This window comes from Hyalella azteca, unplaced genomic scaffold, assembly GCF_000764305.2.
Source record: "Hyalella azteca isolate HAZT.00-mixed unplaced genomic scaffold, Hazt_2.0.2 contig12691, whole genome shotgun sequence".
Taxonomy (NCBI): domain Eukaryota; kingdom Metazoa; phylum Arthropoda; class Malacostraca; order Amphipoda; family Hyalellidae; genus Hyalella; species Hyalella azteca.
This window is the reverse complement of record NW_025942643.1, coordinates 129,325-154,372: the sequence shown is the minus strand read 5'-3', so window position 1 is coordinate 154,372 and position 25,048 is coordinate 129,325. Positions and strand designations below refer to the sequence as shown.

General features: G+C 38.1%; 1 protein-coding gene across 2 annotated transcripts; it reads right to left on the bottom strand.

The window, feature by feature from the left end:
• Positions 1-444: 444 nt before the first annotated feature.
• LOC108673950 (muscle, skeletal receptor tyrosine protein kinase) lies at positions 445-15,891 on the bottom strand. Of its 2 annotated transcripts, none has more exons than XM_018161843.1 (7): positions 14,638-15,891; positions 6,121-6,350; positions 5,211-5,306; positions 2,882-3,014; positions 1,547-1,846; positions 1,079-1,204; positions 445-582 (listed from the first exon to the last, which is right to left on the bottom strand). In XM_018161843.1, the coding sequence occupies exons 1-6, from the start codon at positions 14,702-14,704 to the stop codon at positions 1,101-1,103; spliced, it is 930 nt and encodes a 309-aa protein (XP_018017332.1). In that variant the 5' UTR covers positions 14,705-15,891; the 3' UTR covers positions 445-582; positions 1,079-1,100. The 2 variants fall into 2 exon arrangements, with proteins under 2 accessions (XP_018017332.1, XP_018017331.1); XM_018161842.1 differs by having other exon boundaries at positions 5,211-5,288.
• Positions 15,892-25,048: the final 9,157 nt, after the last annotated feature.

Here is a 25,048-nt window from a genome sequence, read left to right as displayed (position 1 = left end):
CCTGTGTGTTACCGTACAGACTTGATATTTTAGACTTTGTGAGGATCAGATAAATACCGTCATCGGTGCTACGAAACTGTTTTTCAACTTGGAGTATAATACCTGCATTTTCTGCGCCTATTTCTACTGTTAATCTTTTGTTTGGTTCTTAAGTAGTTTCACTTCATTGGGAACTAAATTCCGGCAATGGATTATTCATTGCTTCCTTAATCGAAGTAGAAATCTTGTTTCATGTGCAAGTATTCGAAGAAGTCCGACTTTTTTAGATGAGAAGTTGGACTGAATTATGAAGAAAGCGGTTCTCTCTCTAAGCTGAAACAACATAGAAAATGTCCTACGCCGATAAATGATAATATCAGAAACATTGCTTACAGCTTCGAATTATACCTTTTTTAATAAAACCTTATAGAAGCTTAATTTCTCGGGATGGAATGAAACGTTATATCACATATATTCTCCAAGTATAATACGATGAGTAGGTACATTAAGATTCTGAACTGACAAATAATGATAAGGCACGACGGCTGAGACGCTCCTGCTCGTCTCACGACTCCTTCTCGTAACTGGTATACGTCCACGAATCTGATGATATAAAACAACGAATATGTGAGATTTATTTTGACCATTCTTCAGTGCACTTAAAACGAGAAAAATGTTAAGCTCGTAATAGCATTTCAATACTACTTCTATCCTCTAAGTGAGGTGAGGTAAAGTTGTGAAGTTTAAGACGAAATTAATATTGGAAGGTATCAAATAGCCTGAGCTGTAAAGTCATGTGGATGCATTTGACAGAATTTAGCTAATTAGAGGGACAGTAAAATCAAGTCATGACGGACTTTTCACCGCATTGCTCCCAAGAATTGAAATTATCATCAAGAGGTGCATAAATTCAAGGGCTGTCGTGACCAACAGAGCCTTCACGGTAAATCGGTCACGGTGTCGGTCACGTCAAGCTTTAACAGTGAGTCGGTCACCTGAGACTTAATGATGAGTTGGTTCCCTGAGACTTATGGGTGAGTCGGTCACCTGAGGCTTAAGGGTGAGTCGGTCACCTGAGGCTTAAGGGTGAGTCGGTCACCTGAGGCTTAAGGGTGAGTCGGTCACCGCGCGGCCGCCAGGAGCAGCGCCAGGCCGACAACGGCGCACTGCAGGCGAGGCACGAGCGCCACGCCCTCACCCGTCTGCACGGCCGCAGACTCCTCGCCTGCAAGGCAACAATCGCCACCAGGCGATCGGAATTAAATGCATGCGCTTTTGCTTTAATTAGCATAGAATTGCATTGAATAAAGTAATTATTTATGCACGTAATATATTCTGTACGATGGCTGGTATGCAGATTTTAGATCCAAGTTGAAAGAAATGGCAATTTGTTTGCCAAACAATTGAATTCATATCATATTTTTATATACATTGATGTATTTAAAACCATAAGGTAGTCGTATGCACTGCAGAACAGTTGTATTCTGGACGCGATTTCATTTAATATTTCTTAATCATTTGCAGTTTAGCATAAATATAAAATCACGTCGATTGTATGTTTACTCACCGTTAACGACGTGCACGATGACAAAAGCTGCATCAGCAAACTCTGGAGCGCAGGTGTAGTTGCCGGAGTCTGCCCTGATTGCGCGCGTGATAAAAAGCTTCGATGTTGTTCTTATGGGCGTCTTTTCGATCTCGAGGCTCACGCCGCCTCTGGGCGAGTCATAGTCGAGGCTGTTGGCGTTGCGGAACCACGACACGGCGCCCACGTTCTCCGAGTGGGTGTTGACGACGCACGTCAGGCTGATGGTAGACCCGTTCTGGATGTAGACTTCCGACGGTCCTTGTATACGGGCCTGCTGGACTGAAGTCCAAAGAAATGTAAACGGTATGAGAAACTCATGTGAAGAATGTTTTACGAAAAGTTCTCTCAAAACTAAAAAATACGGGACGGGTTGAAGAGAGTCTCAATTGATTTTTCTGCTGATGCACGAGAATAAAAACTTTCTTTTGACTCCCTTTTAAATGACTATTCATTTTAAACATACCCCCTCTCGCGCAGCGCCATACCACTCGCCTGAATCACTAAATTAATCTTCTTAGTATGGATTTTTCTAAGCGTTCTGTCTGTGTTTTCCGGATGGCCAAGACCAGCACAGACCCATTACATGACACCGCTTCTGGTCTTAAGAAAAGAAGGCAGCCGTTCATGCCTTACCTGGCCCAGCCGGGACCATCAAAGGAGATGATCTTCTTTACGAGAACGTCCAGCGGCCATGCTTGCTTTGTACTTCTCCCTTCATAAGACGCAATAAATCATGAGAGTGGACTGCATAAGGGCCTCTCGAGCATGTCTTGAGGACTATATTAGTCCGAAATACCGTGCCATTAAGGCCATCGAAATGAAATATTTCTTACTTTGAACTTCTGATAGATGCTTCAAGATGGATGGAATATCCTCTCGCGTGGATATTATTTTCGATATACTGCCATCTGCTCTCTACTGCACGTAAATATCCCATATTTTTCCCTTTTGATCGATGTGATCCTTGAGAGCCGTACTCGCCTCCAGCCTATAGCGAAATTTATTCTACCCATTTGAGGCATTTTCGAGAACGACGCTTCGCATGAGAAATGTCCGCTTCTATTCGAGTTCAATACTTCCAGCAATGAACCTCAAGCGCCAGGTTTGATATGGCGATGTATAGTCAGCTTTGGTTACTTACAATGAATTCAGCAGGGGATTATTTTCGTTTAGGTTGAGGTTTGATGATTACGATCAACAAAAATATATTTGGTATATTCTAATACGCATTCCAAATACCCGTCTCGTCAGTATATGTCAGCCACTCTGTATACTATAATATTGTTAATATAGGTAGAAAAACAGCTGGCTCACCCTCAACATTAAGAGTGACGGGAAGAGATATTTTTGGACTCGTCGACACTTGACACTCATAGACGCCGGCATCTCTGAAGGCTACGGGGGAGATCTGCAGAATCCATTCCTTGGTTTTGCGATTACGCACAACCTGGAGAAACGTTAATGGAATTTTTATACTAGGTTAAAATTATTTAAGGAATATTTCAAGAAATTAATTTGAGTTTATGATGGGCACTTGTTTAGCTTATATTTTTCAGCTTTGTGTCACTCACTGCGGTCAATGCCCAATATATAGGTTACTAAGTCGCACTAGTTACAAGAAATTAAAGTTCGAATGAGCGGAACTGGAAGTTCATGGTCAAATGTTTTGTGAATTAAATAAACTACGTTGTTTTTTACTTTATGTGTCCGGAGATTTCTCACAAGCGAGATATTAATATAGCATTAATTAAAAGTTTGATTTTCATCAAAAGAAAATTGAATGGGGAAAATGCGATTGGACCACAAAAAATAATAATGTCGCAAAGTAATGAGGATATAATAATAATTAACTTGTAATTCTGGCATTTTTAAATTTCTACCTAATAATGAAGCTAAAGCGTACTTTTTTGTCATGGTAGGGATAAGGTAATGAATGATTCATCCATTTTCAGTGCAAACTATGAGTTAAAAGTAATAAGTTAGACAAAGTTAATTTAAATGAACCGTTTTGCCGGTTTATCTCAAGTTTAATAAGATGGCCCGGCTCTTAAAAGGCCATTAATCAAAAGTTTGAAGTAAAAGAACTAGTAAAGGTTTCAGACTGATGGCGTCATAATTAAGTGGCGTTGGAGGCATTAATCATCACCAAAATTTACTAGAACGAAGCATCAGCTAAGGAAAGGTTGCTCATTTAGCACATTTCCCCAGACACGGCCGGCCGTAATTAAGGTACACTTTCTTCACAGTCTCTGCGCTGCAATAGATCAGCGTCACGCCTGCGCCTGAACTGCTACTGATACCAGCGTGGAGTCAAAAACCAAACTGGAAAATGTAGACGATTCTTAACACTTCTTCATGCACCCGCCCAATCAACAGTGAAAGAGAGATTGTTATAGTGGTAGATACTGCGCTCTCAAAAACGATTGCGTTTTGCTGGTTGAAGTTTCGTTTTGCTCTGCAGTGCCAATTGAACTGTCAGGCAATGAGCGGCGTAAATCACTGCCCAGGCTCGTCATCAATCATCGGTTTTCCGCGGCTTTGCAGAAATTTGACAGCAAGTCTCGATGCGAGTCGAGGGACTTATTGGGCTGAGTGAGGCTTGGCAAGATTTTCTTGCTATTTTCATGGAGGTGAGTGGGAAGTGATTGCGCGAAAATGTTCAACATTTGAAACAGGTAGAAAGTTAATTGTTGAAAGTTGATTTGAACCTGGATTGATGAACAGTTGTTGTTTTTTTTCTTTGGATTTCTCCCAGGCTTGCGGATTACGAAAGTTTTAGATCTTGAGAAGCAAAGTAATGTCTTGCATCAAATCGTTGACTAAAAAAATTATTGTGCTAACGTTATAACGAAGCATTTGTATGATAAATGTGGAGTATACTTTTCGACACGAACCATATAAGTATTTTTGAGCATTCAGTATGAATTTATCGTGTTTGCCCCTTAAAATTCCAATCTAAAATAATTCGTCTCCGGTAATTTATTTGAAATTATATTTTGCTTGAGAGATGAGAGGGGAAGCGAAATGTTCACCACAGATAGTTTCATTGCAAGTTTTGCAATGACTGATTATAAATGCATGAATATTGTCCTCAATTGAGTCCTGCAGGTGTGTAGATATATTCAATAGCCTTTCAATAAAATTATAACGAGACTTCTTTTGAAATTATCAATGTAAGCATTTATTAGTTTGCAGTCGCGCGAAATCATTGATTTAAAGTAGTAGTTGCGTAAACAACCACTTAAACTAGGAAAAATCTGTCAAATCTATCGTAAACTGGAACTCGATAACCGGACCTGCGAATTTAGTCCTTGGAATTCGGTCGAATGGGTCTATTCTATTGATATTTCAAGCTCCATATTTTCAGCATACATCTGGATAGTTCAATTCTTAATTACTATCACATGACATTTTCACGCAAGTCTGACAGAAAATGAAAACAATTAATAACTTGTAATTTTTCACAAAAATAGTGCACCGACACTTTGCAGGCTTGGAAAATGCATTAAAATCAAGCTTATTGTCTGAAGACAATACCCGTAATTCAGGAGATTCAGTAGCACCACCAAATTAAGACTAGTTCACCAAGAACGTAAATATCGTTACGCCAAGAATTTCATTATTCGTAACATTATAGGCTCACTGTAAAGCGGGCGTCACTGGTGTACGTTGAGACGCCCAGGGTGAGGATGTGGATATCACGTTTGCGTATCCAAGTTACCTGATCGAGAAGAACGTTCTGCGTTTAGAACGTTAGCAGATGATTAGTCTTGGGTAGATAATTGTACATTGTTTAAGGTAAATGTTTCAGTATCTAGTGCTAAATTGATTTAATTGTGAAGGGTAGAATTGCCTGAGGAATATTAGAACTAATGTCTCTTCTTATGCAGTCATGAGTTGCATTTGGTCGAGCAATTTTTGTAATTAAACAAACGCAACAGATGAACTCGAGAAATTGATAATTTTCATCTGAAGAAGGCTACAAATTAAACGATTTTTCAAATCTAAGATTTATCTCGGAGAATTGTTCCCAATAATACAATAAAATGAAGCGCTAATAAAAAATAATTAGTTAGATTTTCATTCTGGCTGTATTTTAGTCTTCGTAACCGTCTTAATTTATTTTCTCTTCCGCGACCAATTGTTGCAAGAAAACAATTTGTGGATTTTTTCTTATGTTCAATGGTGAAGGAAGGAGAAAGTATGAAACTCTGCCATTCGGCTTTTTAAGACACTACATTAAAAGCCCCAAATGTTCGAGATCATTTAATAATGGACACAAGCATAATATTATTTACTAATAATAATCTTAATATCTTAAATAATAATAATAATAAAATCAGTTCCTGAAATCTATTCAAATAATTGAATGATTATTCATTAATATCAATAATTTTTGGTTCATTTCTAGATATTCAAGTCCTTAATTCAACATGTTTGTTTTTATGATAAATTGCAGAATTCGGGACACGAATAAACAAATTATAAATTACCAATAAAATTGAATGAGTTTCCAAAGATTTAATCATTGATTTTGACATGAAACGACCCACGTCTTTTTGTCCGAGATTGATGACCCTGCAGGGGAGTCTGGCGGTCTGTCCGACGACAGCGGTGACGTTGGTAGGAGTCATGTCGTCGAAGTAAGCGTCCTTGGTGTTAGGGCGTCCCCAGATGATGTGGTGGCCGCTCTGTGCGACGTCGCTCTCCTCCAGCGAGTTGTACGGCGTTGACGCTGCTAGGCTCATGGGCAGCTCGAGCGAGTCTTCGCCGCTACACGTCGCTGCAAGAACGAGAGGCAGTTTTTCAAAGCTGGTGATTTCTGTGCCGATATTATTAACAGTTTTGAATGAATAAAATTGTACATGATTGCCGAATGTAACTTGGAACTCTTCGTTTAAGTGCAATATGCCCGTACAAAATTTTTAGCAAGATGTTAGATTTTCCGGAAATATTTAATAAGAATTTTTTTATTAGTCGTATATATGTTTCAACATAAAATAATATTTAAAAATTTGAGCGATTCAACTATTTAGAAAATACTTCGTGTTTTAAAATGAAATGTATAGAACATAACACAATTTACGTGAGAGAAATAATTTAAAATATCGAAATGTCAGGCCCACGTTTAAAACTGGAAATTCAAAACGAGTTCAGACGCAAGGTTTAAATTCTTTTTTAGGTGCAACATTTGCCAAGCGAGGCTTTGAGAGTGAAAATAAAATGTGCAGCTCGAGAGTAAAAAAACCACTTGCCTTTCAGCCTCAACCAAATAAGTGAGAAAAGGTGACAAATAAATGCACGAATGTATATTATTGTTACATTGTATTGTTATTGGAAGCATCAGTATATGTTCATGTGCTGATTAATTACACTTGTGTCTTGTGTCAATAAATTAGTCCGATGCTTGCTGTTAATATAAGATACATTAATGTCTACTATTTCTTTTAAAAGTAGTTTCTACAATTTCCTTTTCATTTGCAACAACCCTCAAGAAAATAGCAGTCAAAAAATTTATTCCCATTGTAAATTTTTGGCAAGAAATAGAGGACAAGAACTGGCAAATTTCCTCACATTACCGCCATCATTATGCAGGCAAAGAAATGGAAGCCGTTTTATTCTCGACAGACAGACAGAAAGAAGCCAGCAAATCCCAGGAATTGGTGCCAGCAGGCGCAGTAAAACTCGGGTTTGGCGCATAAGCCGAACGCGTGAACGTCGCATTGATCCGCAAAATTCACAAAAATTTAGCAGCACGAGTAACTCACTCGAGCGGAATATATGAACGCTACCGAGTTGATGTAACGAATTGACTATACGAGACAGAAATGAGAAGGGAAGACCGAGCAAGAAACTCATAACTTTCGCCGAGAAAGAGTTCATGTTTGCTCTCGTTGGGGATGAGCAGATTGGAACATTTGGCCCCCTCAATGATCGGGGGAGTTTGGGGGATGACGGCTAACGAGGGGAAAGCCATCAAGGACGGGCAAAACAGTGGGCTGGCTGCGCAGCTAAAGAGCTAGTTTCGAGATTGCGCGCAATGACTGCAAATGCTGGCGAGGCAGCCAAGTTGGAGGAGTTGGAAGAACCAGAGATGATGAAGCGCCGGCGCCAATGAGTGATGATGCATCACGAGGCTTGGACGGTTCGTGATACGATTTCCCGGGTGCCGTTGCGGCAAGCTAAAAGGGGGAGGAAGCTCGTGGCAGAATACAGCTGCCCGATTTTACTAGCGGAATTCGTTGGCAAAAGCTTTCTTCTCTCAGTGAAAACGACTTCAGAAGCTGCCTCATCATGGCTGGGTTAAACGGCCGGTCGCTGAGAGATGAGGCTATGAATTCCAAGCGGTGCAGCCGTCTAAATCCCGACTAAGCGACGGCAATCTTTTGGACCAATAGTAAAAAGAGGGCCAACGATAGTTTAATTTTTTATATTACTTAGAAAATATATGAAAATTTCTGATTGGCTGCTAAACAATTTCGAGCTCTCATGTTTTACCATCTAAGAATATGGAAACCATATTTATTCTGCTAGCAATTGCTCAAGCTGCTACTTATAGTGTGGTAAATAACACAATACATTACAGAAATTAATTAATTCGGACTTTATTATATCCGAAACTAAACTTTATTCAGAGAGTCTCAGTTTAACTACTAACAAAATTCATTCCTTACTGATTCTTGTCTGTTATATACGTAGTTCAGTCCCAAACACATCAATTGAAATTTTGAGTGAACAATATTCATTGACGCCCAATCAAATGATGTCTGACAGTAAGCAAGGAATGAAAACAAGATATTTTACCTACTGATTTATCTGTCAAAGAACGAACGAAGCGCACATTTTTAGAACAAAATTTCAATCAAGTCGGGAATTTTGGAAATCAATTCAACCTATTTTTAGTTAAACTAAACGAAAGATATTTTTCTTAGTTTTCTATTAAAAATATTTGAATTCATTCTAACTGAAAACATTAGAATTTCACCTTGAAAAATATCGCAGATTCATTACAAACAACTAGAAAACTAGAAACAGAGTTTTTGTAAGGCATATCTTGCACAGCGACTACAGCAGAGCTGGACAGAGGTGCAGTGAAAGCGAACCTAATCATCAGCCGAAGTTTTCAATAGACGCACGCGCTTCCCAACTCAATTACGGAAAGTACTACCAAACTGGTCTCCGCGGGTCGACAACTTCTGGGAAGTCTCGTTAAGCCCAAGAGTCACAAACTTTTAGACAATCGACAGAACAGTCGGTAAGATCGAAACAAATTATTTTATAGATTCGTATCGTCATAGCATTAAGGCAGAAGCCACGCGGCAGGTTACAAAATAAATTACCTAAGTGACATCGGCGCAAATTGATGGGCTATGTTGTTCTGGTTAATCTCGTTGCAACGGTTAAAAATTGTCATTATTGGCTGGTACAATTCGTATTTAACTAGATCTTCATCCAATTTGGTCAAGGCGTATTATTTTGTGAATAGATTCTATCAACTAGTTTGATATGTGTACGAATTAATTTAATAAAACATATTTTTCATCTGTATTCTTTTTCTATATTTTCACCTATATTTTTTTCTAGATTTTTCATCTATATTCTTTATATATTTTTCTATGCAACACATTTACATAGTAATGCATCATCCAGTATCCATATACATTACAGTAAGTAATTAATTGGGACTTTATTTTTTTCTGAAACTAAGCTCGATTCCAGAGCGTTTCAGTTTAACTAACAAAATATATTCATTTCTGATTCTTGCCTGGTGATGATGTACTAAACTTGTATCAAACTTGAATGTTCAATTCAAGGATTATTCAATCAATGTCCTAAAGTTCTGCTCTCAAAATAGTTGTTTGAAAAAATAATTTTTGAATTGGTAAAAATTTTTGGAATTTGATGCAGCATCAGAACGGTTCAGTATTTTTTTCGTTGAACAAATTTTAACGAACAAGTCAGAGTTGAATATGCGCATGATGAAACCTGCTCCCTTGTATGTCGCTACAACGTGAGAGCTCCCGCGAGCTACCGCTTGCATGACACAAACATATTTTTTAAAGACATTCTTCAACCCTCTGACTTGCAAACATATCTACGATTTAGATTAAAATGACTGGCAAAAATTTTACTCATCGTTACGTTAGGAGCAGAACTTGTGGCTTGTCAACAAATCATCGATTCATTTTAACACGATTTATGGGAAATTTTATGCCCATCGCTTCGTTGACAGCGGTATTTGTACCCACACGAATCTCTTGTCACGTTGTAATTGGAATTTATTTGGTCTAGAAGTCAAGTGAACATCGTTCGCTAAAATAGTGGAAGGCGGCTCAATAACTTTATGAAATTTCTGTTTTCAATTCAAGGATGTATAATACATCACGATTATGAGGCATCGTGTGCACTGCCGGAAGCAGCCCGTCGATCGCTGAGGAGTGACAGCTTCGCACAAGCAGCCATTAACTAATTGAGCGCTGTGGAACCTCAACCGATCGATGCCGGCGTCTCCTTCAGTGCTAATCGAACGACGTTTTCAAAATTGTCGTCGTAACTATTGCGGATTCGTAAAAACAAACTATCCGAAAGTATAAAATGTTTTTCCATGAAATTGTGGATAGGTATTCGCAAATAATCGATCGTTACTTCTTCACTAATAACTTATTCGTTTCGTACAATTTTCATAATCCCGTTGCAATAACCCCCATAATATCTTTCACATAATCAGGTAAATTATTTTCGGAATGGAGCCCGTTTGTAAAGAAAAGTCTTATGCCTGCCCCCATCTAACATGGAGCTTCCATTCATTTCCCGAAATTAAATTCGGGCAATTTGAAATTCGGAGCATACTTTTTTTAATTATGACGGAAGCTACATTTTTTAAGCTAAGAATTGCGTATAAATTTTTAATCCGATTTTTCTCGTCGTTCAGCAATACCTCGGAGTTTCCCCCCGAGATTACTTCACAAAGTATAAAATTTTAGGTTCAGATAATATCTCGACCCCGAAAGCATTGGGGACTTGCGCCCGAATAGCCCATTTACATATACAATGTCGGAATAATCAATCAATATCCTAAAGTTATGCCCTTAAAGTAGTTTAAGGGCATAAAATAATTCCTGAATTGGTAATAATTTTTGGAATTTGATGCAACATTAGAACGGTTCAGTATTTTTTTTCATTAAACGAATTTCAACAATCAAAAAGAAAGTAAAAACATCAATTCTCAGTAGGAACATTTTTCATGCAACAAACGTATGATAGCATTCTAGGCAAGTCAATGTTTTTTACTTAGACATCTCCTCTGCTTAAAATAGTTCATAAATAGTATCGACAAAATATAAATCGGTCATCATTTCCAGATCACTCATGAACTCTATCATTATTCTCAATCTCAAACAAGCCACGATATAGCGAGGCTACTTATACTAGTTTACACTGCAATATTGAATTCATTCTTCAAGAAATTATATTATATTTTTATAAAATTGCCCGTTTTTTCACGTTGTATGTAAATGGTGCCTTGGTGTGCCATGGATGAAAAAAGCAGCAGCTCGATCAGAACATTACAAGCTTTTCATTGAAAGAGAGAAGAACGAGGAAGCAGTGTACGCGCTGTCATGCAAATGCGTGACCGAGTCTAAAGGTCACAAATTTTATGGTTTGTGCGTCCGAGGTTAGGCAAAGTTCCTGAATATCTTTGGCCTGCAAAAGAAAATCGACCGTTAAACTTTTTTGTCGCTGTGATGAAAGGCCTTACAATTGACCATGTACATGTTTGATGATAAATTCTACAGCAAACTTTTATGGGCTCTTTCTGCCTTGTAGTAATCATCATTAAACTGCTCATGAAATTCTGAACCATGACTGTGTTCCTGACCTTGATCTATCGAATTGAATATTTTTTCATTTCTTTTGTTAAACGATTCATTGGTTGCTAGACCGCTGCTCTTCAGTTGTTGTAACAATCGATCCTGAATAAATAAAATTTTAACGTATTGAATGTGGGTATAAATATATGGTATTTATGGGTACATGCATATATCCCGCATTTTGCATGTAAATTCAGTCTTCTGAGTAATGTAACCGTTCAGCCGCTTGTAATGCACGCTACGAAACAGAAATAGAGACATATTTATGTAACCAACCTGCGCTAATGCATGTCTGTGTTATGAAATTGTAGCTCACAATGGGCGATGCGCATTGTGGTCGGAGTGAATACGTTTAAGTATGCGCGCAGCAAAGACAGATGGTATCTGCAGTGGCGCTTGTTGGCCAATTTACGGCAGACTTAGCACGGTTATAAATGAGGACAGCGAGAGCGATGCACGCAACGTTCCTGACGGTCACAGTAATTACTCGGAACCTGTGGCTAACACGACCTGCTTGTCTCAACATAAGACTTCACTTGAATAATTCTATCGTGTGGCTAACACCACAATAATTCAAATGAAAACACCCAACGTCACACTAAGTAAGACGTTCGACTTGTTTTTAAGTTCGATACAATGCAAGGTTGCTCGAAGAGTTGTGTTTACAATGTTTTATACTCCTAAGACTATAAAAATAGCAGAATATGGTCCTCAGATCGGACACCAATCATCCAAACTTTAATCCCTCACATTTGTTTTAAAACAGCTCATGTGTTATTTCGTACAGTAATTGCAAACAACTACAAGGTTCGTAAATTGAATTTCAGAGTTAGATTCCAATGCAAGCCTACACTAGATTGTTCGGTATTGTGACTTGCGCATATTGACTTGAGCTCACGCATGGAGAAAGATTACAACAGAGCATCTAGATTTAGATTGCATGGCTTCATACAGAATACGAGCCTGCAACAAAAGCAAACACATAAAATGTTTCGTTGAGAAAAGCTAACGTATCTATGTGAGCTTCAATGACTGAAAGGTTCTAATCTAAAAATAAGAATAGCTCGAGCATAAATACTTAGAATTTTCATAATATTTCTTATATGAAAGTCGATAAACAAGAAAGGATAATGTTATTGCATTGCTATAGTGCAGGTCATTATTGGCACTGAGAAATTCAACAATGAAACTAGACTGCGATTTGTCTCACAAAAAACTCGAAGAGAAAAGATTTGACTCGGAATAAAATCACTCTTTATTTAGAAGCCAATTATTTTTTTACTTTAAAGGGATCTGCATTGAAAAGAATGCGATTGGATTTATGATGATAAAAGGCCGCGGATCTGAATGGATTCCAATACTGCGGCAGTTTTGTATGTTGTAATTATAGGAGCTAGCGTACATTATCCAGTTGTGTCAACTCTTAGAATTAAACCTGGATCGTGGTGTAGCTGGAGCAGTGATGACCAAAATCGCAGAATAATATCGTAATAAAGCAGCGATGACTACGCTATCGTAGAATAATATACATTTATTGTATAGAGAATCAAATTAAAAAGTTCTGTTGAGATGAAACGAAATTATATATGACCCGCTTCATGGGCGACGAACGAATCTAAAACTTTCATGCAGAGTTGTAGCAATCAATTGTCAAGACTTCGCTACAGATTAAAAGAAAATATTCTGACGTCCACGCATAGTGATGGAGGACAATAGTTCTCTATTGGATTAACCTGAGCATTGAACGGATAAAAGCCAGTGTTTATCACCGGTAGCCTGAATCGTTGTACGAAAATGGTGCCCTGCAAGTCCGTCAATAAATCGTGAGATTGGCAACCGTGATGCCGTTATTATGGCTGCGAGACGCGGACGATTGGGTGAGAAATGAGCACGCTGGCTCGGTGCACGCTATACCGCCTCGCAACTTCCACACACAATGGCTGGCTCGGTGCACGCTATACCGACTCGCAACTTCCTCACACAATGGCTGTCTCGGTGCACGCTATACCGACTCGCAACTTCTACACATAATGGCTGNTGCAACTTCCACACATAATAGCTGTCTCGGTGCAGGCTATATCGCCTTGCAACTTCCACTTACAATAGCTGTCTCGGTGCAGGCTATTTCGCCTTGCAACTTCCACATACAATGGCTGGCACGGTGCAGGCTATACCGCCTTGCAACTTCCACTTACAATAGCTGTCTCGGTGCAGGCTATACCGCCTTGCAACTTCCACACATAATAGCTGTCTCGGTGCACGCTATACCGCCTTGCAACTTCCACACATAATAGCTGTCTCGGTGCAGGCTATATCGCCTTGCAACTTCCACATACAATGGCTGGCTCGATTTAAGTTTACTCGAACTCTTTGAGTAAATTAGTGTACATTTGAAAGCGCGTGAATACTTTTTGAATACTGTAACTACAATGAACGTAAATAATTAGAATGGCCAGAAAATAATTAGAATACATTTGTCAATAAAATGTCCAAATACGTATCCAGCCACTCACTGGAAATGAACCAAGGTTCGCTCTCAGGGGTATATTCTTCAAATACCATTCATTTATTCTTAATAGCACCCAGGAACGCTGATGTGCTTGCAATATTCTCATCGAGCAGTGGCCGTCCGACGGCATTGTGCAATTGTCATTGTGTTGATGCCATCAGTTCTGCTGTCCGCGCGGTTGTGTGAAAGTAAAACCGCAGTGAAGGAAATGACATTGGGCCGTTGCTGTAGAGTAGAATGCATCATGCCCACCGTATATTCAAGATCTGTTCCCGCAGGTACGGGAGACATCGTTGGTCAGAGTAGTTCCGGCTAAAAACATAAACCTCTATGTTTTAGGCTTTATGTTAAAAACATAGAAAACAAATGAATTTTATTTGCGTTTCCTAGGACAATTCATCTCCCCCGCGTAACTTTGTAGTCATCTTTTGATCATATTTTAATTCGTGTAGTTTGGACCGAATTCGGAAATTATGGTCATTTCCTTTGCTTTTAAATACTTGGCTAATATGCGATTAAAGTGCAATGATTATATAAATAATAAAATGAACCACTTGTAATTTTTATTGCCACAAATAAGCAATATTATGCTGAGGGCAAACGAACTAATCCAATTAATGTTGGTTTGCTAACCTATAACTACCGAGGGCATTTCACGAACAGCATTACCCTATAACGGAATTTCTTACCTGGAATTAAAGCCAATAAGACTGCCAGCATCATCGGATCCCGAATAAAATTTCGAGTCGAATACATCTTGAAATTTGTCCGTAAATGAGTTCCGATAGAGTCAGTCAGTTCCACACTAACCGGCAAACCACGAAGTTTTGTAAAGTTTCTGAGTGTCTTTAGTAGCAGCGGGTTATTTTTCAAGAACAGTGAACACTTTCGGAAAGTATTTCAGCGTTACAGTTGCTAGTTTGTTGAATTGAAATCGAGGTTGGCATTTGACTGCACTTTTTTATGCATTTAATTACCAACGTAACGGTACTTCATATTAAAAATTGTCAGGGAACATCACTAAAGTCTACTGAATTTTGAACCTAATCAAGTAGTGAGCTCCAGTTTCCAAGAGGAATCAATCTCGCTGACTCAGCTGGTATCAGAGAAGGTTAGGTCAACACTTAAGTTCTATTTTGGTCTGATCTAATTCAGTGGAGCTGGGTCTACAGGCCAGAAGAATTTGCCTTGAGCGTGACGCAAGACAGCCTTGGCTATGTCTTAATAGTGGCACAAGGTCGTGGAATTAATTAACTTGCTTTGCAGTTCCAGATCGTTAACTTGGAATTCATGGTCGTCTCAAGACACTGAAGAGAATCCTTTGGATTGCGGGAATGCGGATCTGTAATGTGGTAAGAGTTTTCAATCGTCCTCTTTGCCCACCAGTGAGCATTACATGAGCGCATGAGGAAACGCGGCTTTCAATTCTCTAGATGGCAGATCGTGTCGTTTGTAAGCTTAAAATCAAGACAAAATTCATTTAAATACACGATCACTAGCAAATGAATATTCACTTTTGCCCTCTTTTATTTACACATCATTGTAATCCTACTAGAAGCAATATTTCCGTCACATTCGAACTGTCCACCAAAGTCAACGTCCAGCTGAGGAACCAATTTTTTCGTGATGAAATATATTGACTCCTGTAGTGCTGTACGAGCTGCACGCGATAAGTTGACAAACGATAAACTTTAGGGCCAGAAAGCCCACGTTCAGCACGATTCCAGAGTAAAATATTTACCAGTACAAGAAATAAGACAATTTTTACGAAAGTGGAAAATAAATCAATTGACCAATAATGTCTTGCAGACAAGCAAAAATTGAAAAAATAGGAGTTTTTTGAGAAATTTAGCCTAGATGATAATACATGGGGACCGAACGACCCGAGGTAAGCAGGTGAAGCAAAGTCAAGCGAGGGCGAGAGCGCACCTTCGGCCGGTACGTCAACGCGTGGACTGCCGTCGACGTCGGCCTCCCGAGCCCGGAGCGTCAGCGCGCAGGCTCGGCGGGCTTCGCTCTACTCCGACCCCCTCNCCCCCCCGCGATGCCTCAACTCACAAAATTCCTCGTCGGGAATTACTTTAATGTTATTCTTTACCCGATACTGGTTTCGTATTTCCAATGAATTCAATGTGAATTATTATGATTTGGGTACTAAAAATGTTCAAACTGTAGATCTTGACACATCAGTCGCCTACCAGAAATCTGCACTGCACAGTGTTTCGCTCGATAAAAAAACATATAACATAGATAAAAAACTTGTAGGTAACATATTATTTATGTTGCCTATGCATTAGCTTCAAATTTGCAAGATTTTATGCATGAAAACATTGAACCTCGATTTCAGTCGAAGAGTTTACTCTGCATTTCCTTGTCGAGTCATTGCTATGAAATGTTCCCCTTTCTGTAAGCGGTTCACGTTCTCGCTTCGCTTTTAAGAAGACGTGAGCTCTGCCTTTAGTTTACATCCACGCGCAGTTTTAATTTGGCTCTTTATTATGCATGATAATGCTTGCATGTACGGTAGAAGAACAAGCGAGCAGAGCGATGCTGGCCTCATATGAGCTATGTCTGTGATGCGTTGTTAATGAAAAATAATATTTGAGCTATTAACCTTCATTCATAATGCTCATAAATTACACACGATGAAGTTATTTAGTTTGAAGCACGTCACGAGCTTCAATGCTTATTATAACATCGTTCCCACTCGATGGATGACTTTTTTATTTTTATTCATTTATTTTATTAGTAGCATTTTTCACAGGCCTCTGAAACAGTTTGATGCATCATAAATATATTTGAGAGTATTTAGAAATTATATTCTCTTTGAATTACAAATAGAGCGATGGGCAAATTAATATACATAATTTGTTGTGAACATCTAGCATTCAAATCACACAACATTACGACGTAGATTTAATTCCCATTATTTGATGAAATTTCGTCTTTATTAGTTCGTCGCAGGTAGTTTCAATGACAGAAAATATATACGGCACTATGCTTAAAAATTTCCTATTGCACCTGAAATTTCTTGTTTATGACAAAGCAGGCCTCGCCAATTTCCCGATCAACATTGGAGTCTGAATCAGTTCATCTACAAGCTTCTTTGAGTCGTTTAGATCTAAATTGTTCAAGCACTAAAATATTTATTTATCACCCTTTTCGAACATCATTTTCAACAATACCCGCCGGTTTTGCAATAATTTTTTATTCACAAATGTTATTGTGGGATCGTTGATATCACTGATTATTTCAGAAAAATTTAACTTCTATGTTTGAAAAAAATATTTGTTTTTATTTTTTCACACACTTTACTCATATGATTTAGAACTAACTTAGGGTTAGGAAAATACATTACTTCATGAAGGAAACATCTTGAGCATTCTTTCTTATGTTTTCTATTATTATCGCCTAGAATCACATAAATAATCTATTATAATTATATTATAAATAATCTTTATTTCTATTATAATCGACTAGAATCGCCTCTTTAAAACTTATTCGCTCGCATTTATCAGCAAGTGGATAATAACAGCCGCCAGGATCTACGACGAGTCTCTCGTAGCAGCCGACGCTAGCAACTGATTTTCACAGGATTAATCCTACACGCCAAATTTAATTAGACTTGTTAGCCCTGGCCGACGTCAGCAACACCAGCGGCAGAACTTATAGTTTAATGTCTCCTGCAAGAACCAATTTATGTCAGTAGTCTGGTAATTCACTGCTAAAATGGTGAAAAATTAATTGCATGTAATAATAACAACTTCACAATTTAAGTTGTATCACCGTCCCGAATAACATCGATCTTGTCAATAATATATGGAAGGTTTGCCTGAAAAGACGTATCAGGCAAACCTTCCTAGAAGGTGTGAAGAAATAATAATTCCATGCAGGTGCGTTATGGAATAAAAATTATTTTCCGCTACAGAGCCCTCCCTGCACCACTCCACTCGGGAATGAACTGGGATCATTTATTTCTAAAAAAAACGTTTCAAATGACCGAGCACTAAATTTATTGTTGTAGGAGACCCCAAATTTGAAAAGCTTTTCTTAATTTCACTCCGATTGCTCGTAATGTCATACAGTTAAATTTATCCAATCAATGCCAACTTAGTCCTAAATCTTTTTGAATAAATGATAACTTAACTTCACTCTGGCAAATTTTTAATTGTATTTACTAATATTAAACACTGCAGGAATTAAAACTCACTCAGTAGTCTAACGCTATTCGGCTTCGAGGTGAATAAAGTTCCAGCATTACATAACGTTGAGGCTATCATCAGAACAAGGCAGAGATTTTTAGCGATGAGAGGACGTTGGAAACTCTTTCACAAACGAGTTAATTAGTGGAACTGGGCGGGACCAATGAGCGCCTTTTTACCCATGCCTTTATGCAGTGCATTGTGGCGAGCGAGCGTCCCGGCCTTCGCTGCACGGTATTTGAGAGCTGAATGCAGCCTCCTTGATGAGGCTTCATTAGTGCATCGGCAAAATATCGCGTGATCAGAATCGAGAATTTAAAAAATTGCTTCCACGATAGAAATGCAAGGCTTTGGCGCTGAGTTTCACTCGTCCGTGGAGTCCCTCAATAGAAGTTTTTATGATGTAACATGGAGCTTCAGTGAAAAATATTTCTCGTAAGCTGAACAACTTAAAATTACGAAGTGTGGAAATAACATGTATGAAAACGCTGCTTTTACTTTGCTCCGATATAAGTTACATGTTTTTTCATGTTTGGCCCTTGGGAAAAAATTATTGACCTTATCCAGGATAACTATTAGAGCTCCAGTGAAAGAATTTCAGGCTTCATACCAGTGAAAGAATTTCAGGTTTCATATCAAAAAAATATAACTCAGTACTCACTGCAGTGAGTGGAAGAGAACGCATTTTCTCGTCGACGAAAACGTGAAGTCACGGACGGACAGACAGACAGACAGACGGACGGACATGACGAGCACAATAGCGCCTTTTTTCAATAAATGAGAAAATACACTAAAAATTGCCCGTAATAGAGATACGACGGCAAAACCATATGCCAAGAACTAATTAACATATGACTACGCTAATCCTTTGTGAAGCACGCTCGCTGATCGCTCTCGGTGCTGTCAATGATGACTTCGAGAACACGAACGAATTCTTTAATTGAAGCTCGCCTCATCTATTATACAATTTAATAACCAATAATTGCTGAAAACTTGAGAACAACAGATTAATTATTGACACCATTTAGTAGTTCTAATTTACTTCTAATAAGAGACTGTTCTGCAAAAATATATTTATTTGCATTTTGCACTACATACATAAATTCATTACAAAAATATAATGGTAAAAATAATTTTTAACGTTTACACTACTGATAATAAAATTGGTAAACGTATACAATTTCTGCCAATCCGATTTGTGCAAAACTGACTGACTGATTGACTGAATATGTCAATTCCTGCCAATTGATTGAATGCAGTGACGGTCAATATTATGGCAAGCACTCTATTTGAATGTAACTATAACTGAACGGATTAGAGTTATGCTCCTCATTGACCTTTCTTCCATTCTGATAATTCGAATCATTTGACTCTGTATTGCCGATTTAGCTGCGAATTGAATTGTTGTGAATGCATTAATGGTGACACGACTGACAAATGAGCTAATACGAGCGCATATAATTCACTGCATTCTTCGGGCCAGCAGAGCCACTCGATATCCAGAAGAGTTTCAATGGTGCGCCATAATTGCGGACAAACACTCAGCGGATGGCCGTCACGAGGCCCGGTGGCGCACTAATCTGGCCTTTTAGTTGCCATATTGCAGCCACACGAGCCTCCATTAATCTCAAGGGGCCCTAAAGTCGAAGGTTATACCTCAATTTCTGCGCTTCATGATGAATCTCTTTACTGGGGCCTGCAGAGCGGTGCGCGATCAATCGAGTCGAGCGACTGCGGCAATACAAATAACCTTGGAATTTTTTAATTCATAGGGTCTGCGTCTCAAATTAAAAAAAGTTACTTGCTAGAAAATTCGATGATTGTTGATGTGAATGAATGTTAATACCAGTAACAAGTTTCGATTGATACATAAAGGGAGTTTTTACACAGGATGATTCATAGCAACTTCCTATTTCGTATTTCAAGCCAAGCAGCCAGATGTTTTAGAACACGGGCGCAGAGTATATCATTTGGAAAGCAAGGTCATGAAGTTTTTTGTCCTGCCTAGTCAGTTGCAACTATGCATAGGACCAGTGAACAGCGTGCGTTTGCTGTCGCTTGATGTTTGCTTTCTTTTCTGATGACCGTTCCATTATCGCTACTGAACAAGCAATCTGTGAGCGGTTTCGTGTTCGTTCTTCATGTCGGGTTCATGATCGGAAATCGATTGTTACGTGGGTTGAAACGATTAGGGCAAGTGGAAGTGTTTATCATGAATAAATTGTTTACAAGACCGTCTAAGGACCCTACCTATTTCGAAGAATAACATACGCAAAGCCATCGCCAACATACCCGTCATATTTCTTCTGCGAGTGGTAATGGAAATTCAAAATCAATCAAAACTGAATCAATTGATCAAGGGAGTCGCCATTTACCCGGTTTCATCTTTAAAACTAAGTGATACAAAAATTCAGGCTATTTATTTTTCAATAAAATTTATTTGGTAATACTATCATTACCAGTTTTTTTTATTGAGCTTTGAAATCAGGAAGTTTCCGTGCAATAAGCGTTGCCGCAAAGTGACTTTTTGCGAATTTTTGGGGGTTCACGATTTTTTTATGGGGGCATAGGCATCAGTGTAAATCTACGGATTTCGCTCCTGGGATTTAAGTTACTTTTTGACAGCACACGTAATTAAAATGAAAGGTAGGTTCTACAAGCCAAATTTCATAAAGCTTCTAATCTTTTTTTCTTTAATCATCATGGTATGCATTTCAACATGTTACTTTATCGTAGCATCAATAAGTATAGTCTGAAAAATACGGCATATCATAATTAATTTTAATCTACCCACATATTTCTTTCTGGGTTCAGATTCAAACCGGTAGAGGACATAGGTTTTTTCATGTGCTAATTCCTTCCTCGGGCAAATCATTTCCTCTGGAGGCAATGTTTTTTGTCCCCTATCTCTGGTTAATTGTTCCGTGAAATCCCAGCCCGCGAGAGAAGAATTTTTTTCCTTTTAATGGGGCCTCTACTCCAAAATCTGCAGTGAAAGGATCTCTGCAATCGAGAGAAAATGAATATGAAATTTAGTTTCGTCAAAAAATTATCTACTTGAACGCTAGCAAATTGCTAGCGGGGAAAAATATTTCCATTATTCGTATACCAATTTGAAGCAGCTAGCAGATATCATCGTACAGAGTGCAGTCAAGCTTAGTAATAGAAGTAATGAAACGTATATGCAGGTGTAAACAAGCTAATTAAAAAATCAATTTATTTATTAAGGACAGACGATGACATTTAATCACATTCAGAGACTCGAAAATGTTTAAAATTTATAATTCTAAAAACTATAGCTGATGTTATGTCCCTATTTAAAATAGATCAAGCGCCTATTTAAATATATTCATTTCACTTGTGTCTCATAATTTAAAAATTTCCGATTAAACTGAATTTGTTCATGAGCAAATGAACATATCTTGAATTTCTTAACGAAATTAATGAATATCTCAAACCTCGTAGTCAAGTTACCTTAGGTGGGGTGTTAGAGCGAATAAACTTCAACGATCATTTCATCAAATTCCTGCCAACGCTCTAAATGTGGCGGTGATTTTACGTCAGGTTCAAGGTAGCCGAAGTTCAGGAGAAGGTTCCTCAAACTTGGGCGCAATATCGTCCGTTGATCAGCGAATATCGGACTTGGAGTCACAGACATCAGCGCAGTGACGAATTCCTCAAAATTGAATTCAACGGTGACAGCATTTTTGATCCGTCAGCAGATAAGATTTAATTTCAGTCACAGTTGAAGGTAGAGCATATGGATGAGAAATATGTTCAATGAGCCTTACATATCATATTTGGTTATGCACAAGTAATGAATTTACAAACGTAGCGCGGAATATTTGGTTATTCAATGCTTATTGGTATTGGATAATACGAGTATATATATAAATCAACTGAAAATATAGATCGTACAGCAAACTATACAGCAAAAAAAACTTTTAGCGTTTATAGTTTTTTTATGTATAGGCACATGTGAAATAAATTTTAAATACTTTCAATATAATGCATTACAGGTGTCAACCCTGAAGCTAAAAATGACCATCCATTTAATTTATGCATACCCCAGCCGCATTGAGTAAATTTTTGTTAAAAAAAGGTTATGTTTGAAGTTAAAGACATTCTCAACAATTCAAGATCATCATATATAATTGAAATGATTTCAACTTAATAATAATTTAATATCTATTTGGTCTTGCAATGACGATCCAAACAGTCATAACTACATCTGAAATTCCTGCAGAAGAAGCGTTTTTAAGGTAGCCAGCCAGCGATGCTTGCAGGCCGTGTGAGCAAGTAAGTATAAAAGTCAGACACGCAACACTACATCAGCGGAGTCATCACACGCACCACGCCCTTTGCTATCGCAGGAATCAGGCACGCACGCTTCTCAGCCCCTCCTGTACACGACCTAACGTATATTAAAGGCACCGTCATAGACCAAGCTGCTTCCTGACTGATAGAACTTTGCCTGGCGCACATCCACGGTCTAGCTTCATCGCTCGTAAATCACCGGTCTTCATAAATCCTGACCGACACCGGCGGGCCGCAGCGCTTGGTCCTGCTTTCATATATTGCCTCTCAAGGGAGCTCTCAATTACGCAGCTAAATGAATCAAAGAAGCACACCATCGGAATGGTAAAAACATGATCGAAGCGAATATTTGCTGTATTTTAAATTCACGGTGTTTTTCGCAACTCGATTATTTTGGTATTAAAAATCTTCACTTTATTTGCAACTAAAAATTAAAGCGCTTCCAAATTTAATTTTTATGGCTCTAAGCAAATAATTTATATATAATGTGAAACACGTCGCCATAGTTTATGCATTTTCGCGGCATTAAATTAGAGTATTCGAATGGCAATGTCCTTCGGAGAATTAGCATTGAACAAATATATAGAAAACCGTTACCTTTTATCGACAAACCGTACACCGCTAGCTAGCAAAAGGAATGCGCAATAAAGAAATTATCTGTAACAGCAAGAGATGTAGACATATTTCCAGAATTTGTTCAGGTAAACTCTGAACTTATTCAACCAGGTCATTGTTAGAGTCAGAGTGCAATTATCGACGCTATTGCTTCAGTGAACTTCATGCATAGTTTTGACTGACATTTTGCCTTGAAATATTCTATTTTTTTTTTTTTGCTGCAATCTTGACAATAACAAAATCGGTTTCTTTTTCGAGTTACCAGCTCCCTCTCTCTAATTATTTAGATGCTTCTTCATGGAGCACAGACTCCATGCTTGTTCATAAGCTGAGAAAATTATTGATTTCTCATTCTTCGACTTTTCAACAAAGCTTACAACCATTATTTTTAGATCAAACAAAATATATTTATTTGTAATATTGATTAGTATATTACAAACATTTACCTCAACGGTACTGATAATAATGTTCATCCTGATCCCGTTTCTAATAATACTTTTTCATCTGATCCTTAATCCCGTTTCCTTCAGCCCATTTACAAAAAAAACGGTTAATATTACCCAATCTAACTCCGATTCTAACATTTTTAGCCTTTTTTTTCATTTTATGTCAACGAAAGTATATCAAATTGAAGTTCTAATGTTATTAGTCTATTTTTCGTAATATTTCTCCATTCTAAATGTAACTACCGCTAGAAACACAATATCAGCTGTAGCTAATATCTGACACAACAAGTTGCCTATACGCGCTTGAATGCCACGTTTATGTTCACTGCACCAGAGGCTTCAATTTGACACAACATCACGGAAACAAACTGACACAAATTTACTATAGATTGTTATTATATACCATCTTTAAGAATTTAGCGTTAATATACCTTAATAACGATCGTTTTATTTCAGGAGAAATATTAATTTATTATAGTGGAGATAACTGAAAAACATTGTAATTAAAACGAATGATAAATAAATTATCTTGGAAGCTACCTGATCCTGCAAATGCAATGAAGTCTACATGCGCAGAATCTGGGGTTTCACCTTCATTTATAATTCAAGTCAAAGACTGCCTTTCAATCGACAGTGATGGCAGAAGTAATTGCTTTTAAGTCTTTGAATAGGGACGTGGAAATTCCATTTACTAGGAGTGAAGATTTTGAATTTACACGTAAAGACTGGGGTCGGAGAATAAATTTTACTGCCATGCGGAAATGTGATCGATGGTAGTAACTGCGTGCTGCAATGTGAGCATAGACGTGCCCAGAAGTAAAATGATTTCAGAATCTAATTAATTTATTCTGCGTATGTAGCAACAACGGTCATCTGAATAGCCCATTTTTGAAAATTTAGCTTTACGATCAATTCATCATTTCTCAATGAAAATGTCGATCGGGCTCACTGAAGAAATCTCTGCAGTTCTTTATTATTTTATCGTTGCATATTAATATGAAAACCGATTAGCTTCACTCCAGCGAAACTGAGTGTGTTAGGAAATAGTTACATGTAATTTAATACTTTCACTGTGAAAATTTGCATGGAAATGACAAAATATTGCCCGGAGTCTATGTGTCGGCAAGCCAGGTTTGACCCTCTGAATTTTCCGGCTCCGAATCAGCTTTCAATTCATTTTTCAAGTACAGAATAAAGTAACAACACAACTCCGCTCCCAATGGCGGTCAGGAAAGCAGCGACGACCCTTAATATATCATTCAAGAAAAGGAGCCTAGCGTCCATTTCTAAACTTGACAAAGCCTGAGCATCGGCGCATAACTCCTGCAAGTCATGAAAAATATGTGTCATTTTAATGGACAAGTAACCATGACAACGAACAACTGCGTCAACACTATTATAATGTCGCAATTTATCATCAACGTATCATACTTATATAACCTTGTGAAAATTATTTGATGAACGCTTGACTGCAGTTCAATTCACCCATTATTTACATGAATATGGATGAAAAAATGATA

What these genes read in the sequence shown, in the direction of transcription:
- LOC108673950 (XM_018161843.1), bottom strand. Translation starts at nt 14,704, where the DNA reads ATGTATTCGACTCGAAATTTTATTCGGGATCCGATGATGCTGGCAGTC. An exon ending in CTTATTGGCTTTAATTCCAG is followed by an intron (nt 6,351 to 14,637) that starts GTAAGAAATTCC and finishes TCGTTCTTGCAG; the next exon opens with CGACGTGTAGCGGCGAAGAC. An exon ending in CATCGTGCACGTCGTTAACG is followed by an intron (nt 1,205 to 1,546) that starts GTGAGTAAACAT and finishes GTTGCCTTGCAG; the next exon opens with GCGAGGAGTCTGCGGCCGTG.